At 38.0% G+C, this 18,838-nt stretch overlaps 1 protein-coding gene across 1 annotated transcript; it reads right to left on the bottom strand.

Moving 5' to 3' along the window:
* Positions 1-1,300: 1,300 nt before the first annotated feature.
* Positions 1,301-7,941, bottom strand: LOC131320176 (protein argonaute 2-like). The gene is made up of 3 exons (XM_058350771.1): positions 7,265-7,941; positions 4,193-5,369; positions 1,301-3,430 (listed from the first exon to the last, which is right to left on the bottom strand). Exons 1-3 carry the CDS (start codon positions 7,869-7,871, stop codon positions 1,990-1,992), a joined length of 3,225 nt encoding a protein of 1,074 aa, XP_058206754.1. The 5' UTR covers positions 7,872-7,941; the 3' UTR covers positions 1,301-1,989.
* Between the last annotated feature and the right edge of the window lie 10,897 nt (positions 7,942-18,838).

Here is an 18,838-nt window from a genome sequence, read left to right as displayed (position 1 = left end):
TATAAAGTTTTAGTAGTTTAGGCACTTTCATAGGGTTTTAGGCACTTTCATAGGGTATTCTAAGGTTTAAGTTGTGTAAACTTGTGGCTTTACAAAACTATTAGGTGGACTTGTAGGCTTATAAAATGTCTATAGTGGACCTATCACGAAATCTCCCTTCCGGATAATAGATTTAAGAGAATTCTTATGTACAACTCAAGAATAGAGCTGTACGCGTGCAGTGCAGTTCCAGCCTCCAGCAGTGTGCACGGTTGAGGATGACTTCATTCAGTGAATGTATTACTATAAGATTCTGGGTTTTCTGTAGTTTTGTGATTGGATTACCGTGATTTCAGCCATTCAAAATTGTGATTAATTGTTAAATTTTGTTCAAAGCTTCTTCTCATAAAGACACTAGAGTTTTTTTTTTTTTTTGAAATAGAAGGTTCAGACGAAGCTGCAGCGACTTCTCTGCAGCTCAATTGTAAAGAAGCGGGGTCCATTTTTTTTTTTTATCAGCAAGCGAGGTTCATATTAGGTTTTGTTATTTTTACCCAATGCGCTCAAGTCTAGTTGGCAAGGAATTGAACGGTACAATGCCATGTGTCCATTAGATTTCTCATTTGCTCCCTCCGTTGTATCACATTGAAAGATCAAATTATTTATTGCCACAGTGCACTGTCATGCGACAGCCCCATGCTCTTGCACCACTATATATTGATGCGAGATATACAAGCGTGTGTTATTGGAGGGACATAGAGCACTTCGTTAAGGTCAATTGGACTAAAGTACTTGCTTATTTTTACTGTTAGTGCATTTTATAATTTTTAATCAAAATCAGAAGTATAACGGAAATTTTAAAAAATTAAAAGCAAAATAATCATTTAAAAAAAAAAAAGAAACTTGCAAAATTACAGAATAATCAAACAGAAAAGATCATTTAAGCCAAATTGTATCTTAATCAGGTTATAAATTTAAGACACTGACCAATTCTGGTGTAGTTTGTGAAGATAATTGGAGTTTATAATAGTAAAAAATTATCAAATGAGCATCAAGACTACCACTCTGACAAATGGCATCGACATAAAAACCCAATTACATTAAACTAAAGGTGACCTGCAAAATTAATGCTAAGAACAATATCAATCATCAAAATTGTGTCTTAATCAAGTTAGCTCCTGTTCCACTAGACACAGAACTCATACTACTCCATTTCTGTACACACCCAGAGAGAGAGAGAGAGAGAGAGAGAGCTTCTACATGGTGTAGAACTTCTGTTGGACACCTGTAAAATGAATCAAACTTAACAGACAAATGAAAGTTAATCAGGAAATTTCGCACAGGATCACACATTTTACATATAAGGAAGCAATATTCCATCGTTTGCTCGGCATACATGAAAACACAACATAACAAGCCCAAGACACGAACTATTACACTGATGTTAAAGCCCCACATGGGCTTAAAGGATCAGGAAATAAGACACCAAATACAGTAAAACAAGACCTCAAACACAAACCAGATCCATGAGATCCTGTAGATACTAGGACCTCTTATTACAGAAAAACAAGACGCACGATGACAATACTAGACAAACGGAGGAAGTACACAAACCCCTGTATGGAGTCATGTAAAAGCCATAGAGACACGAAACCCACGGTTGAAGCACATGAACCCCTGTATGGAGTCATGTATAAACCGCAGACACACAAAACCCACGATTGAAATACATGAACCCCGGTATGAAGTCATGTATAAATGGTTTGCGGTAAGATAATCTCCTTTTTCTATTCTCCTCAAGGAGAATAGTTTGCTGAAGTACATGAACCCCTATATGGAGTCATGTATAAACAGTTTGGTGACACGAAAACCCAATTAGATTCACGCACAAACATCCTTTTCTAGCGCTTAGGAAAGGAGATTTGAACTTGCATTTGGGCAACGGTAAGATAATCTCCTTTTTCGATTCTCCTCAAGGAGAATAGAGAACGGAGATTAGAGACAGCTCACTTAAACGAAAAACATTTCGTTTTTGAGGTCCGGGTGCACTTTGTATAACCCTTCATTCAGTAAGGCAGCAGATGTTGATGATGATGAAGCAGCAGTTTCAGGTTGCAACTCCATGGCGGCCTCATGGTACATCCGGCCCCTATACGCAACAAGATCAGCATAGAAGACCGGAGGAACAAGCGAGACCGGCTTGGTGCAACGGGCAGAGGTGAAACAAAGGTGGTATACCAGCTTCTGTAACTGGTCCGAGGTGAAGTTATGCTCATCCCAGAGGACAGTGTAGTGCGCCGCCTTGCTCGTCCCAATCATGCCATACTGGCTGCAGAGATAGAAATCAAAGTTGAAGGGATGAACGATCTTTGTGTCCACCACGGTTCCCGGAGGCACATTTCCAGATCGACCTGCATCGCTCTCATTCTCGACAAAAATTAGAGTCAGGTGACGCTTCTGGGCGACAATGAGAGTGATGGTTGGGCGATAATCATCTTCGTAAATGGCACTCTTCATATCTTGCAATTCTTTGTTGAGAACCATATCAAACTGGCCTTCACTTACCCCATCGCGGAAAACCACGATTTTCTTCGGCTTGACCTTGTTGAGGCGAGCATAAGTGTTGACTAGATCCAAACACGTGGCCCCAAAATCAACAATCCTTTCGTTCCGGTGATCCTGGGGGCAGATACGGGTAACACAGCGGCTGACGGCGGGCCAGTTGGTGGTAGCAACCACTGCAGCAAAAGATGGACCGGTTGTGTTTCCTGGCCCAGGGTGATTGACATCAGCGCCTATAAACATGACATGTTCTTCGCCTGGGAAACCAGGGAGCCGTTCTGCTAGTTCCACATTGATACCGCCAAGCTTAGCATTAATTTTCAGAGCAAGGTTTGCAAGATACTGGTCGCTCTCTCTGTCGTTGGGGTTGTTGGCATGACTGACCAAGCAACATTGAGTCATAATTCCAATCTTTGTCTCAGAGACCCATTTCAGAATCTTTTTGCCCTCGTGCTTTTCAGACATTACACATACAAAAAGCTGTAAACGGCCGTGGCATTTCCTGTTTGCCTCCGTCACAACACTTAATTCTTGAGTTTCAAAAACAGAAGACAAGTCACGCATGCTCCTGAGACGAGACACCACTGGCTCCATCACATGGATTCCTAGATCACGGCATTTATTTATCAAATTCTTTTTAAAAAGATCAGCATTCAGTCTAGAACAGTCGCGTTCAGTGAAATCTATCAGGGCCCACCGCTTGAGGGCCTTGCCTTCCACAACTGAATTCCCAAGTAGGTTCCACTGGCATCTCGGATCCCTGTTAAGTCTAATTACTCGCGGTTTGCCGGTGGAAGTACGGAGCTTCAAAGCGGGTGGCGCCAGGACACGGCCAACTACTCTAGTCATCTTCTCATCAACTGCAATTTCAAAATTCCTAACAACATTTCTGCAGGAACAAAAAGGGTGATTAGATGTCCTCCATGAACAAACACAGAACCAATACAAACACATTTGACAAGTATAAACGATGTGAAGATAGTATACGCGACCACCAAGTTGACAAATCAAGAAAATTAACGCACAAAACAAATAAGTATTTCCTATAATAGTGATGGGCACATGAAAGTTCTTATTTATCCAGAATAGTCCTGATAACCTACCTCCAGCAAATTGGGAACTTGTGACTTGTGAGCCAATGATTTTGCACCAATTTTTTTTTTTTTTTTGTATCTTTTATTATTTCTATCCAGGTTGTCAACGAGTCTGGAATCTAATCCAAATTTCCATCTCAAAATAAAACAAATGCCCCATTCACTGGCCTAACATATGAAACAGATCAATTAGCTAACGTGATCAATATTGACAAATTAACCATAACTTCATATTCATGCCATGGAGCAATGCAGAGAGGAATACATGGCAAATAATCAATGCTTAAAGGGTCTGGCGCTGGTCTGTTGAACCCCAGGTTTTACTAATTGTCATTGTGGCAGGTCAAAAGAGTCCCCCGCTCAGGATCTCGTTATGACCGTGAACAAAGTATAAAAGATAAGAGAAGGAAAAACACACTTCTATAGAAGAATCATTGTAAAGACAAAACACGTCATACTACAAATTCACAATACCCTTATAGAAGAACTGACATGAAAATATGAGTGTGGGACAATAATTAATGAAGATAGGATGAGGATTTAGTTAAAGATCATACCCGCAAGGTCCATCCTTGGCTTGCACAATCTCACAGATAATGCTCTTTCTCTCCTCGGGTGAAGGCATTGATATCTTCTTCAACAAGAAGCCTTTATCTCTGGGCAATTTCTCCTTTGGGTACCTCTGACCCTCCACCAAAATACAGAATTCCATAGGAACATAATTGGCTTTTCCCAGATCCAAAGAGGGAATATCATCGAACAATATCTTCTTCTTATATTTCTCCCAGAAATATTCCAAAAGTCCAATTTTCCTTGGTGGCCCCGTTTGCTCTAGATCTTCTAGAGGGAATGAAATATCTCGCGTTGGACAATCGGACAGCCCAGCTATCTGGAACTTCTGCTTTGTGTTCCGATGAGTTACGTAGACTTTCAGCCCTCTTAATGCTTTTTCCACATCTTTTTTCAACTCCCACACATCTTTTACTTTATGGAAACCCCGGACATTCTCCTTAAGGAAGTCTACGACTGAGATCTGCTTGCAAAATGGCATCGCTTCATGGTCCAAACATAAGGCTAGACCCTGAGAAGTGGGCTTCAGGCTCTGTTGGAACCCTCTAAACGCTGCAACCCCGCACTTAAGGTCATCTGATTGTCTGAATTGATTAGAATAGAAGCTCCGACCAACAGAGATCCTATGGCTAGATGGATTCTCCTTCATAACCAAATCCATTCCTTGCAAAATATCGCGGGGATCATCACGGTGATTTCCACTTATGTAATCCTTTAGCTTGGCATAACTCAGCTCATTCACTAACGTAGTAGTAAATATAGGAGAGCGGTGATTCTCCATGTCTTCCCCACCAAACTGCCCAGTGGGCAGTGGCACTTTACTGAAGATGAATCTCCTTCCATCATAAGCAGTCTTTTGGTCTGGTAATCGGGTGCTGTCATCAGAAAAAAGCTTGTCCAATATCCGACGATGATCCATTTTTGGTATAAAATTCTTTGTACGTTGTGGGCCACGAGACATTTGTGGTTCGACGTTGACATCATACTGCAATATGGTGCCTTCTGGCTTGAAACTCACTAGAAAATGGTTGGCCAAGAGCCCGACCTCCCAGGCAGCATCTGTTCCCCCTCTATCAGGCCGGTTTATGGGCACAATTCTATTCTCTGTATCTTCAGAAAGAGCGAGTGGAGGCTTTTTTTCAGAAATTTGCAAAGACTCAATATCTGTTATAACAGAGAACAGAAAGACTTCGTCAATCATTTGCAAAAACACAGTCAATTCCAAGTAGAGCATCCCGATTGAAGTTAATATGAATACGATAACAACAAAAACACATTCAATTCCACGACAATACAAGCAAACTAATGCTAAAGAAAACACATTGTAGCCAATTAATATAGTGTAAACCTGAAAAGAGAAAACGACAAGCAGGCAAACTAATTGCTTTCATTTCCTATCTAAATTTCTTTTCCTCGAAACTTGTGATATGTTTCATCTAACTACTCAAGTGATGCATATTGCCTAAGTTCCCCACCCATAACAAATATGAAATACATTGAGTGTATTTCTGGATACAAATAGACAAATGAAAGTCAAGAAAATGTTGTACTTGATTTCGCAAGGCGACATAAATCCAAAGCTAAGAGGACAATGCAAAATTCAAGAGACCAATTCATAAAAAGCTGCTTCATCAAGAGAGGGGATGCAACTGTTACTGTAACACTAGAATCCATCTTGAATCACACACACAACAACAAAAACTCAAATGAGGAAAAATTTCCAGAGGAAAATTTGTTTGTTTCCCCAAATAAATCACTTAGCTAACGTAAATATTCACCCAATATGTTTGGAAAATTTGTTGAGGAGAAAGGAAAGAAAGGGTTGAGTTATAAGATGTCTCGTAATCTCAAAAGTACAGAAAACGGCCTCCTACAGAGGTGGAGGACTCAAAGCTTTTAGGGCAAGAGTCCAGAGCAGTTTATAGTAACAAAGATATGTGGCAGAGAGGGTGAGAATGAAGCGTAAAAATCCTCATTCCGCACCGGTAAATTTTGATGGTCCACGGTAAAAATTCCCATTCTGCATATTTTTTGGGCAACAATAACAGAAACACTGATGTGCGTTTTATTCAAAAAAAAAAAAAACAACTCTTTCTAGGTCTAGTGCTGAAATATGGAAATAGCAATAGAGGATTTCCTTCGCTTCCCCAAAGCAGTATATCTTTTGTTCTCGTGTTTCTGTGCTTGTAACTTAATGGCCCACGAGTACGACTTTCTGTTACCATCCTCACATTCCCTCATCATTTGTTTCTGAGAAATGGAATTAACATAATCAGGGGATCCTCATTGTCCTGGTTTCTCACCTAATTTGTAAGCTAAATATACCAGACAAATTTCTCTGCTTATCATTTCTCACCATTTCACTTGCACTAAAAATATTGTAACTACTGTTAATTCCAGCAGCCAAATCATTTAAACCCAACAACTCCTCATCCATCCCAAATTCGTCACTAGTTTCCCTATCTTTCTTTTTCCCACACTTCTAGCTTCCACACTTCTAGCTTCTGGCATAAAACTCTCCAGAAATCCACGATCCCAAGACAACCTTAACAAGACCCGAATACAACCAATTACATAACAATCTTATACCCACATCAAACCAAGAATAACCTACCCAAACTTTCACCGCATAAATGAAATCTATAGACCAGATCAACACTGTGCTCGGCCCACATAACCCAATCTAAAATTTACACTATGTACACATCAATTTTGGGTATTTTCTGGGTGAATCCAGAGTAAAATGCATTTCCTAACTGCCTCTTTGAATTATAAGAAATGATGTGATAAGAAACAGGAGCCCTTTCTCACCAAGTCTCACAAAAAATTCTCACAAAATCTACCATTAAATTACTCCATTCAAATGATTGATTTGGCATAAACCTCTAATCCGTTATTTTCTTTTCTAATCAAATCCCTCAATCCAAACGGGCTGTAAAACCTAGTTCCCAATTACCATGCTTCCCCCATAATTCCATTTAAGGTTTCAAAATCACCATACAGTAAGTGCAGTTACCCCAACGCAGGTTATATACATCTAAAGCAAAACAGAAATATACCAGGAAGGGCTCGAGGCTCAGATTGAGTAGTAGCTTGAGTATGAAGACCAGGAAGAGCTCGAGGCTGAGATTGAGTAGTAGCTTGAGTGTGAAGACCAGGTCTCCCACTCCACACTCCCCCTCCTCCTCTTCCACTGCCATGCCCACCGCTTCCATTCACTTCGATATCCTGCCCCCTGGTAGGACCCGCACCTTGACCACCATTCTGCTGCTGTTGCGGCCTGTAGGATCCACCAGGAAGAAGAGCCTGGGACTGAGACTGAGTATGAAGACCGGGTCTCCCATTCCACACCCCTCCTCCGCCTCCGACGGACTCCACTCTCGCGGGGCCCACACCTTGACCACCGTTCTGCTGCTGCTGTTGTGGCCTGTAGGACCCACCACCATGGCCCATCTGACCACCAGTCTGTTGTTGCTGTGGCCTGTAGGACCCCACGCCCGGACCCACCTGGCCACCGTACCTATCGGCCCACTGTTGGCCACCGGACTGGGCCGGACCACCCCAACCTGTACCCCCTCCTCTCCCTCCGCCGTCGCCGTTGCGGCCGCGGCCTCGGCCGGGATTTCCGGTTCCACGGTTGTTGTTGTTGTAACTGTTTCGATCCATTTTTTGGAAATCTGATCAAAGAAGACTTAACACTCTCTCTCTCACTGATCAGTGCTGATAGTAGCGTGTGATGTTAAAGAGCGAAGTGGGTAGTACTATTTTATACAGGGCGAAAAGTTCGGGGTGGAATGACGAAAATGGGCTTTCCGTGGGGGCTAAGCATTGAACAGTGAGGTGGAAGTAATCTGGTGGGATCTAGAATGATCGATTTGCAAGTAGAGAGGAGAGTGGGACCGACCAATCATCATCTCATCAAATTCAAAAGAAAAGGAGAGTAGTGAACTAGTGGGATAAGAGCAAGTTTACCGGGGAAAATGTATACCGCCTTTTGAACAGTTTTCAATTTTATTTTACTTATTAATTTTTTTTTTTCACAACTATATTAACATTATCTATTTTATCTAATACTAATTAAAATATAATTTTTTCTTTAATAGAAGATAGGGAGGGGAGTGAGAGAGAGAAGGCAAAAGAGAAAGGAAATATTAAAATAATGAGTACTTTGTGAATAGTTGCTAGGTAGAAGAAGCTAATAACTGTAAACAAAGGAATAATACCTAACAGTTTACCTATGTTGCTGCAACAGGAAATTTCTCACTTTGGTTAGAAAAATAGCTTTAAAGGTTGTTTATCAGTTCTTATGTAAAAATGCTAGTAAACAGTGCATTTTTTCATTTTATCTACTCATATCTCTCTCAACATTACACCAATACTATCTATTTAACCTATTCTTTATTAAAATATTATTACTTTTATTTTCTAAGAAGAGAGAGAGGGGGAGAGAGAGAGAACAATTAATAAAATATACATACATGGTGAATAGTGCTTAGGTATATTTACCTAAGCACTGCTCATAGATGGATTTTAGCTAAGCCTTTACCTAATCCAGTGTAGTGCTCATTTGAAGGTTTTGCTCAGGTAAAATAGCCTATTTTACCTCAACTGATAAAGTTGCTCTAAAGAAAGGAAGTTAAGAGGAAGAAGGAATGGAGAGCAATTATCTCGTAAGATCGTCTCGCATAACTCTAGCGCCTCCCATTATGGATTTACACAAATTAATTATTATATATAATCTGTACTGTTCATCTTGTTGCCTATGCAGAGTATGTAAGGTCTTTAAAACCATCAAATTGATCGACCATTAACAATTGTATGATCGAATAGTTTTTGTATGATGGTCTTTTGAACCACATTGGCCGTTCATGCTTCAAGACAGGGGCTCATTTTGGATCAATACTTCAAGTTGGTTTGTGCTCTTCTATCTCTTAGTTGGGTTTATGCACATTTTGTGTCGGGTTGTGATCTGAAAACTCTTTTCCTTTTTTGCTTTGTACTGTTCCTTTTTTATTTTATCAAATTTGTGCTGAGTTGCAGATGATTGTCGCGGGGTAATCCTTTTTTTTATATCAATAAAAAAAATCTTCGCGCATTCAAGAAAAATGGGTTAATTTCCAGCAATTTGGAACTACCTAAAAAATTTTAGCTACCTACAAATTGAAATAATATTTTGGGCCACTATTAAGATTCAAAGGGTAATTTCAATTTCAACCAAGATGCATAGTGCCGTAGTCACGGACAAACACTAATTTAAGATAAGATACGAACGGCGTAGGTGAGATTGTGAAGAAAATATATAGCCTAGGTGGGTCCAGCATATGAACACAATAGGGATGCATGCAGTGGATCAGGACCCTAAAAGTGACCGGAGTCGTCGTGGGAATCAGTATGGAATATGGATAAGTCAAGGCAGTTACGTACGGAAAGATATTATTGGGTCCGTACTGGACCCACATTCTTCTTCTTTATGAAAGCGCGTTTCTTTTGTGTTTTTTCCCCATCTTTTCCGATTTGAAAGGCAAAACGCCTGTTTGTTTCACTTTACGGGTGTTCGGCTTAATAAGGCAAATAAATTTTTTTTGTCTTTATTTAAAAAAAATTGCTTTTGTGAGTTTTTTATCAAATTTTTTTTGTGAATTACTGTTTTTTTATGATGAGATGAATTTAAAAAGTAAAAAAAATGATTGAAACCTGAATTTTTTGAATAAAAATAAAAATAAATCAATTTTTTCATTTTTATTCAAAAAAAATTAAATTTCGATCACAATTTTGTACTTTTTAAATTCCTCTTATCATGATGAAACAATAATCTATAAAAAGTCGATAAAAAACTAACAAATACGAAAAAAAATTGAATAAAAACAAAAAAAAATGTCATTTGTCTTATTAAGCCGAACATCAGCATCTCCGATCAAGAATGTCATATGTGACATGGCATACCAAGTCGAACAATTCGCATGTGAAGCAATTTCAACCAAAATGTTAAATACTTAGGTATCATTTGGCTTTCCCACTCTCATGCCAAATTTGACACGTGGTGTCAATAAAAAATTTCACTAGTTTACTCTTCAAAACTTTCTAATAAAATACTACTAAATTTGAAATGTCGGTTGAAGTTGGTATTTTGAAGATGTCAAATTTTAACATGTCGGATTGTCACGTAAGGCTTCTTAAAAATTCGGCATCCCCCTACGTGAAGCCATGGTTGGAGATGTTAGAGACTACATCACGACAAAAAAAAAAAGTAGTGTAATTTTTTATATGAGATAGGGGATATTCTGTAATTTCCACAAAAGTGAGGAGGCAATCTAAAAAACCCCGGGGTGATTCTGTTAATTTACTCAATTAATAATGACCACAAGAATGAAAACGGTACGAATGTTTAGTGAAGCTGGGAAGTGGACGTGGGAGCTGATCGTGCTGCCAATGTTCTTGGATTGTTACGTAGGCTCGTTCTCTTGAACTTAACCTAAATTTGTAAATTTTGTTTTTTAATTTATTTTTTTTGCTAAAAATTGTTTATATTTCAAAAATACTTGGACAAAAGTAAATTTTTTTTACTTTTTCGATTTCTCTCGTCGAGACGACCAAAAAAAATCCTACAAATGTTTGGCGTAAAACTAGCAAATACAAAAAAAATTCAAGTAAGGACAAAATTTTCAAATTTAAGTTAAATTCAAGAGAATGCAGCCGGAACCTATTTTTCTTTTTTCTAGGCCTTTTGGGCTAAGATACCTACTTGTCTCATAAAACGAAAATTTGAATGTACTACACTTAAAAAATAAAAAAATTAGCGGAATGACACCTTATTTAACCTTGATAACAATCTCCACCGTTTCAGTTATATCTTACTGCAGGTTACCATTGGAAAACCAGTTTTCACCAATTTCGCTTCCATTATTGATATTTTTCGTTTTACATTCCACTAGGACTATGTTAATTGGGGGGTTCTATACCCCAAAATATATTAGTAATAGTAATTTAAAGTGTTTGCCTGCTTGATAAACAAGAAAGTGGAGCACTGGGGATGGTGTTTGTGCGGGTGGCGCAGAACATGGTCTAGATCTCATCTCGGCACGGTGTATCATTTGATCGTCCACTGCCGAGATGAAATTTAGACCATTAAATCGCCGAACGGATGGTTCGGATGGCCGCACAACACGCCTGAGTTAATCGTTCGTCTTGTCGAGATGAATCGGAAAAGTATAAAATATGGGGCGATGTTGATAAAAATTCAATTAAGACAACACGTTAGACAAATAAAACAACTATTTTATATTTTTTTTCTTTAGTGATTTTTTTTTTTGCTTTTGATCATAATTTTATATTATTTAAACTCCTTTCGTCAAGAAGAATGATTAATTGATAAAATATTGCAAATTTTAAAAAAATTTAGAAAAAACGTATAAAACGAAAAAGAAAAACAAGTTTACAAGAATGGAGTAGTTGTTGTATGATGGACAATGTATAATCAATTTTTGGTATCCTCTCTTGGAGGCCGCCGCTGCCTTCTTCTGAGCCACCTTCTTTTTACTCTTGACCGACACTTTGTTCCACACACAAAAATACCGAAATCGATACAAATTCAACAAATCGATGCCCCATGCTCTTTGCACCCCTATATATTGATGTGAGATATACAAACGTGTGGTATTAGAGGGAGTTGAGCACTTAATTGACGTCGGACGAAAGTAATTGCTTATTTTTATTGTTTGAGTATCTTACGATTTTTAATCAAAATATGTTACGTTTCATATGTGACTTGTTGAAAAATGTATGCATTATAATTTGTGAAAATTTATATGCATCTCTATTAATTATTTTGATGATTAATTCAATGATATTTTTATTCGGCAAATACAAAATTATCGAAAAGTCGATTCCCGAATTAAATATTTTCGTGACCTTGAAATATAGCATAAAGTCTCTTGGATTCATGATTTATATTTACAAAGACTTTATTGAGCTCAATACATGCTTTAACGGTTTATTTAGATAAAATTGTGAGCCACAGGTTGACGAACCGGCTGACAAGCCGGCTGTCTGAACAGAAAGCTGTGACAACCGGACGACCACCCGGATGACCACTCTATCAAACGGCTAGTTTCCAACGGCTAGTTTCAAACGGCTAGTTTCCAACGGCTAGTTTCAAACGGCTAGTTTCCAACGGCTAGTTTCCAACGGCTAGTTTCCAACGGCTAGTTTCAAACGGCTAGTTTCCAACGGCTAGTTTCCAACGGCTAGTTCCAACGGCTAGTTTCCAACGGCTAGGAAGCATATGGATGGCTATATAAGGCATCAAGAACTCATTAATGAGTACATACACAAGCTACAACATTCCATATTATTGCAAGAGCAAATTCTCAAAAGATCAAAGCCAAAAATTCTCATTGTTTCCACTTTCATATTATTCTTGAGAGAAAATTTGTACAAGTCGTGAGCGATAATTTTCATACCTTCTTCACATACTTGTATTTCCTAAGTGAGTGTTTGAGTCAAACACTTGAAAGCTTAGAAGACCAAATTCGGGTTGGAATTTGGGTGTTATTGTTTTTGAGAAGTTTTCGGAGAAAATTCTTGCGGTTGTGCTAGCTCCTCGGGAAAGCTAGAGGCATTCGGTTCTTGTAAGCACCCGCAAGACTTACAAGTTGTAATCTTTTAAAGATTAGTCTAACCTTCAAGTAATTGCTTGAGGAGAAGTGGAGTAGGGCCGGACCGTGGACAAATCCGGACCGAACCACTATAAACGGGTTCTATCTCTCTATCTCTCTATTTTGATTGCATACTTATTGTTTGCATATATTGTTAGAGATAAATTTTTATTGGTAATTATTACTAGCAATCCTATTCACCCCCCCCTCTAGGTTGCATAATTTGGGTAACAATTGGTATCAGAGCCTCGGCTCTTGTTTGTAGATTTAACCATCTAAGAGTTAAGATCCATGGCAACCACTAGTAATGTTTCTTGTATCGAAGGTCAATCGTCCAATAGACCTCCCTTGTTCACCGGAGAAAATTACTCTCATTGGAAAAATAGAATGATGATCTTTATTCAATCCACGGATTATGATCTATGGAAAATTATCAAAAATGGTCCCATTATTCCTACTAAGAAAGTTGGGGAAGAGACTATGCCTAAATCAGATAATGAGTGGAGTCATTCGGAAAAGGCTTCAATAGAAAAGAACTATAGAGCTATGAACCTTCTTTTTTGTGCTATTACTCCCAATGAATATGATTGTGTTTCCGCATGTGAATCGGCTAAAGAAATATGGGATAAGTTAGAAATGTCACATGAAGGAGATAGTCAAGTTAAGGAGTCCAAAATTGATATTCTTGTGCATAGCTATGAGCTCTTCAAAATGAAACCGGATGAATCTATATCTCAAATGTTTGCTAGATTTGCTAGTATTACTAACGGTTTAAAAGCTCTTGGAAAGATTTACAGTCAATCCGAAATGACAAGGAAGGTGCTCCGTTCCATGCCAACCAATTGGGACACTACCACCTCCATCATCCTACAATCCAAAGATTTCTCAAAATACACGATGGACAAGCTCATGGGATCTCTCATGACGGAGGAAATGCATCACAACCTCAAGGGTGAAAAAGAGAAGAAAGTTAAGGATCTTGCCTTCAAAAGTACAACAAGCAAATCAAAAAGCAAGGAGGATTCAAGCAACGAAAGTGAGGATGATGAAATGGCGCTCATCACAAAAACGTTCAAGAAACTCCTCAAAAATAGAGCATCTCGCAAAGGTAGAGGATTTTCAAGAAAAGATGGAGGCAAAGAAGAAAGTAGCAAAAAGGATCCAATCATTTGCTACGAGTGCAAGAAGCCCGGCCACATCAAAAGTGAATGTCCATATGCCAAAAAATATTCAAAGAAGGACAAAAGGAGAGCTATGATGGCCACATGGGACAATAGTGACGATAGTAGCTCCGATGAGGACGATGAGCAACAAGAGGTCGCTAACTTGTGTTTCATGGCCATCGAAGAAAACGAGGTAGATCTCGACTCATCCTATTCCTTTGATGAATTGTTTATTGCCTATAAAGAGTTGAAAGTAGAATTTGAAAAGGTTGTTTCTAAAAACAAATTTCTTAAAAAGGTTGCTAAAGATCTCTCACTAGAAATGGATGATTTAATTGAAGAGAAAGATATTTTGGAGGAAGAAAATGAAAGTTTAAGAACCTCTTTGGCAAAAGAAAAAGAGTATTTGAAGGATACTTCCAAAAACGAATCTTTAGAAAAACAAATTGATGATTTAACTAATTCTCTTTCAAAACTCACTAATGGAAAAGAAAGTTTAGACATTCTTCTTGGAAAACAAATGGTTTCTTTTCACAAGGCCGGAATTGGTTATAATCCCACTCAACACAAAAATCTTTTTGGAAAAGATGTTCCTCCTTCTAACCATTCTAAATTGACATGTCATTATTGTGGTAAAATTGGTCATATTTCTCCTACATGTCCTATGAAAGGATACTCATCTTCTAATGCAAAAAAGGTTTGGGTTCCTAAGAACCGTATCAATGCTAACCTTCAAGGACCCAAGATGATTTGGGTACCAAAAGTCAAGAATTGATGTGCTATTGTAGGTATGCTTCAAAAGTTCTCTCAAGGAAGGAAGTTGGTACCTTGATAGTGGATGTTCAAGACACATGACCGGTGACAAGAGGGCTTTCAATTCTCTTTCGTCTAAAGATGGTGGACATGTCACATTTGGAGACAACAACAAAGGCAAAATCATAGGAATCGGTGATATAGGTAATTCTCCTATTATTGAAGATGTTTTACTTGTTAGTGGTTTAAAACACAATCTTCTTAGCATAAGTCAATTATGTGATAGAGGAAATCGTGTTATCTTTGAAAAATCCAAATGTATCATTGAAAATGTCAAAAGCAACAAGACACTCTTCGTTGGACAAAGACTTGAAAATGTATATGTTTTTAATCTCAATGATTTAAGTAATTGTGATATAAAATGTTTTTCCGCTTTGAGTGAAAATAGTTGGCTTTGGCATAGGCGCCTAGGACATGCAAGTATGGATGCTATTTCAAAACTCTCTAGAAAAAATTTGGTAAAAGGTCTTCCTAAAATCAAATTTGAAAAAGATAGACTTTGTGGTCCTTGCCAACAAGGAAAACAAACCAAGGCTTCTTTTAAGTCCAAAAATGTTGTTTCAACTACTAGACCTTTGCAATTACTTCATATGGATTTGTTTGGACCAACTCGCTCTCCAAGTCTTTGTGGAAACTATTATTGTCTTGTTGTTGTTGATGATTTCTCTAGATATACATGGGTGATGTTCCTAGCTCATAAGAATGAGGCTTATCATAATTTCACTAAACTTTGTAGAAGAGTTCAAAATGAAAAAGGTTTTGTTATTTCTAACATTCGTACGGATCATGGAAAAGAACTTGACAATTCTTTATATGAAAAGTTTTGTGATGAACATGGTATTGGTCATAACTTTTCCGTACCTCGTACTCCTCAACAAAATGGAGTAGTTGAGAGAAAGAATCGTACTTTGGAAGAAATGGCCCGCACTATGCTTTGTGAAAACTCTTTGCCAAAATATTTTTGGGCGGAAGCCGTTAATACCTCATGCTATATTTTGAATCGAGTTTTAATTAGGCCTATCCTCAAGAAAACTCCTTATGAGCTTTGGAATGGTAGAATACCCAATATTAATTACTTTCATGCCTTCGGTTGTAAATGTTATGTATTAAACAATGGAAAAGATAACTTGGGTAAATTTGATTCAAAATCGGATGAAGGCATCTTTATTGGTTACTCTCTTACTAGCAAAGCATATAGAATTTATAATAAGCGCACTAATCTTGTTGAAGAATCTATTCACGTTTCCTTTGATGAATCTAATCCTTGTGCTACTAAGGATGTTGTTGATAATGATGACTTAGAGATTACACATAAGATTCATGACTTGACAATTCAAGAAAAAGTTGATGGTGATACTCAAGTAGAAAGCTCTCAAATCAAAGAAGATGAAGTTATTAATCAACCTCAAGATGCCATGGGAGACAACCAAGATCTTTCCAAGGATTGGAGATTCGTGCAAAACCATCCAAAGGACTTGATTCTTGGAGAAGTTTCGAAAGGGGTAACCACTCGCTCGTCTCATAGAAATTTTTGTGAAAATCAAGCTTTTGTTTCTCAAATTGAGCCTAAAAACTTTCCGGAAGCTCAAGATGATGAAAATTGGATTTTGGCCATGCAAGATGAGTTAAATCAATTTGAAAGGAATAAAGTTTGGGCATTAGTACCTAAGCCTCTTGATCACACTATTATAGGTACTAAATGGATTTTTCGTAACAAGCTAGATGAATCCGGAAATATTGTTAGGAATAAAGCTAGACTTGTTGCTCAAGGTTATAATCAAGAAGAAGGTATTGATTTTGAAGAAACTTTTGCACCGGTAGCTAGATTAGAGGCTATTCGCATATTACTTGCCTTTGCATCTTTCAAAAATTTCAAGCTTTATCAAATGGATGTGAAAAGTGCATTTTTGAATGGGTTCATAAATGAAGAAGTTTATGTCAAACAACCTCCCGGCTTTGAAGATCATGTATACCCCGATCATGTTTTTAAACTCTCAAAAGCTTTATATGGTTTGAAGCAAGCACCACGTGCATGGTATGATAGACTTAGTTCATTCTTGCTTGACAATGGCTTTACTCGTGGAAAAATTGATACTACTCTTTTCATTAAAGCCAAAGGTAAAGATATGCTCATTATTCAAATATATGTTGATGATATTGTCTTTGGTGCCACTAATGATAATATGTGCAAAGAGTTTGCTAAGTGTATGCAAGGTGAATTTGAAATGAGTATGATGGGGGAGCTTAACTTCTTCCTCGGACTTCAAATCAAGCAAACTAATGAGGGGATCCTAATCAACCAAGCCAAGTATGCGAAAGAACTTATTAAGAAGTTTGGCATGGAAGGATCAAAGCCAACGAGCACACCAATGAGCACATCAACTAAGCTAGACAAAGATGAGAATGGTAAGGCCGTCAATGAAAAGATGTATCGAGGTATGATCGGCTCATTACTTTATCTCACTGCAAGTAGACCGGATATAATGTTTAGTGTTTGCATGTGTGCTAGATTTCAATCATGTCCTAAAGAATCGCATTTAAAAGCTATTAAACGTATCTTTAAATATGTTGGCGGTTCTCATGACTTAGGATTGTTTTATCCACGTGGAGTTGCATTTGATTTAATTGGTTATTCAGATGCGGATTTTGGAGGTTTCAAAGTTGATCGTAAAAGTACAAGTGGGACTTGCCAATTTCTAGGGCACTCTCTAGTGTCTTGGCATAGCAAGAAACAAAATTCCGTAGCTCTATCTACCGCCGAGGCGGAATATGTAGCGGCCGGAAGTTGTTGTGCCCAAATATTGTGGATCAAACAACAAATGGAGGATTTCAATTTGCAATATGATCATATTCCTATTAAATGTGATAATACTAGTGCAATTAGCTTAACCAAGAATCCAATTCAACATTTTCGAACAAAACATATTGAGATTAGACATCATTTTATAAGAGATCATGTTCAAAAAGGGGATATTGAACTTAACTTTATTAGTACCGACAAGCAATTGGCGGACATTTTCACAAAACCCCTTGGTGAAGAACAATTTTGTTTCATTCGACGAGAACTCGGCATGTCTAATCATTTATGAAAAAGTTGTGTTCTTGATGTCAAAAGTTTTTTTTTTGATTCAATGTTGAGTTGATTGAATTCATAAATATCATACTTGATGGAGAGTACAAATGATCTTGATAAAGAAATCACCCTCCAAACATTTTATCATATGTTTCATTTTCCTGTGTTTGGTATGAAGAAAATCAGTTTTATGGTCTTTAATGTTACTCCTCTTAAACGATTTCTGGACTTAACCTGCATTTGTCAGTCGGATGTCCAAGCGGATGTCCAACCGGACAACCGTGAGGTTGAGACTTATTCAAGCTTTTGCGTTGCTAACTCTGATTTATTAAGTCTGTTACACTTAGTTTGTATGAACTTCATGGCTTAGTGCTTAAATTGTCTCTTATATACTTCGCCGATATGAATTTCTTGTCTCTAAGCTTGCAGGGATAATCATTCTCGGTAATACCCCTCGCATTCTTTAAAAAGCTCTCTTTTAGGGGGAGCATGTATTAAGGGGACACAACAATAAACACCCGAACACAATTTTCTTCCCCTATTCTTGTCCTAATTGGCGCCGCATCCCCTATCCTCAATCTCAAATTTCAAACAATTCGGCCGCATCCCCTATTCTTATCTCTTTCGGCGCCGCATCTCTACCGCCACCCCTATCCTATCTCTATCTCTTCATCTATCTCTCTTTCGGCGCAGCATTTCAAACAATTCGGCAATCTCATACTCTATAAATTCAACAACACAATCTCTATCTCTTCATCTATCTATCTCTCCTTCTCTCTCGGCCTAAATCTCTCCAAATCTCTATCCTTCCAAATCGAGCAATGGCAAACATACCGCAAGGGTTACCGTTTGAGTTTTACGAAAGAGATGCCGAACGAGCAGAGTTCAGGTTGTTTATCCAAACCATTTGGATGCAACTCTTTATCTTCA

Source organism: Rhododendron vialii, chromosome 3a, assembly GCF_030253575.1.
Source record: "Rhododendron vialii isolate Sample 1 chromosome 3a, ASM3025357v1".
Classification (NCBI taxonomy): Eukaryota; Viridiplantae; Streptophyta; class Magnoliopsida; order Ericales; family Ericaceae; genus Rhododendron; species Rhododendron vialii.
Note: the sequence above shows the minus strand (reverse complement) of the source record. Positions and strands in the feature narration are given on the sequence as shown.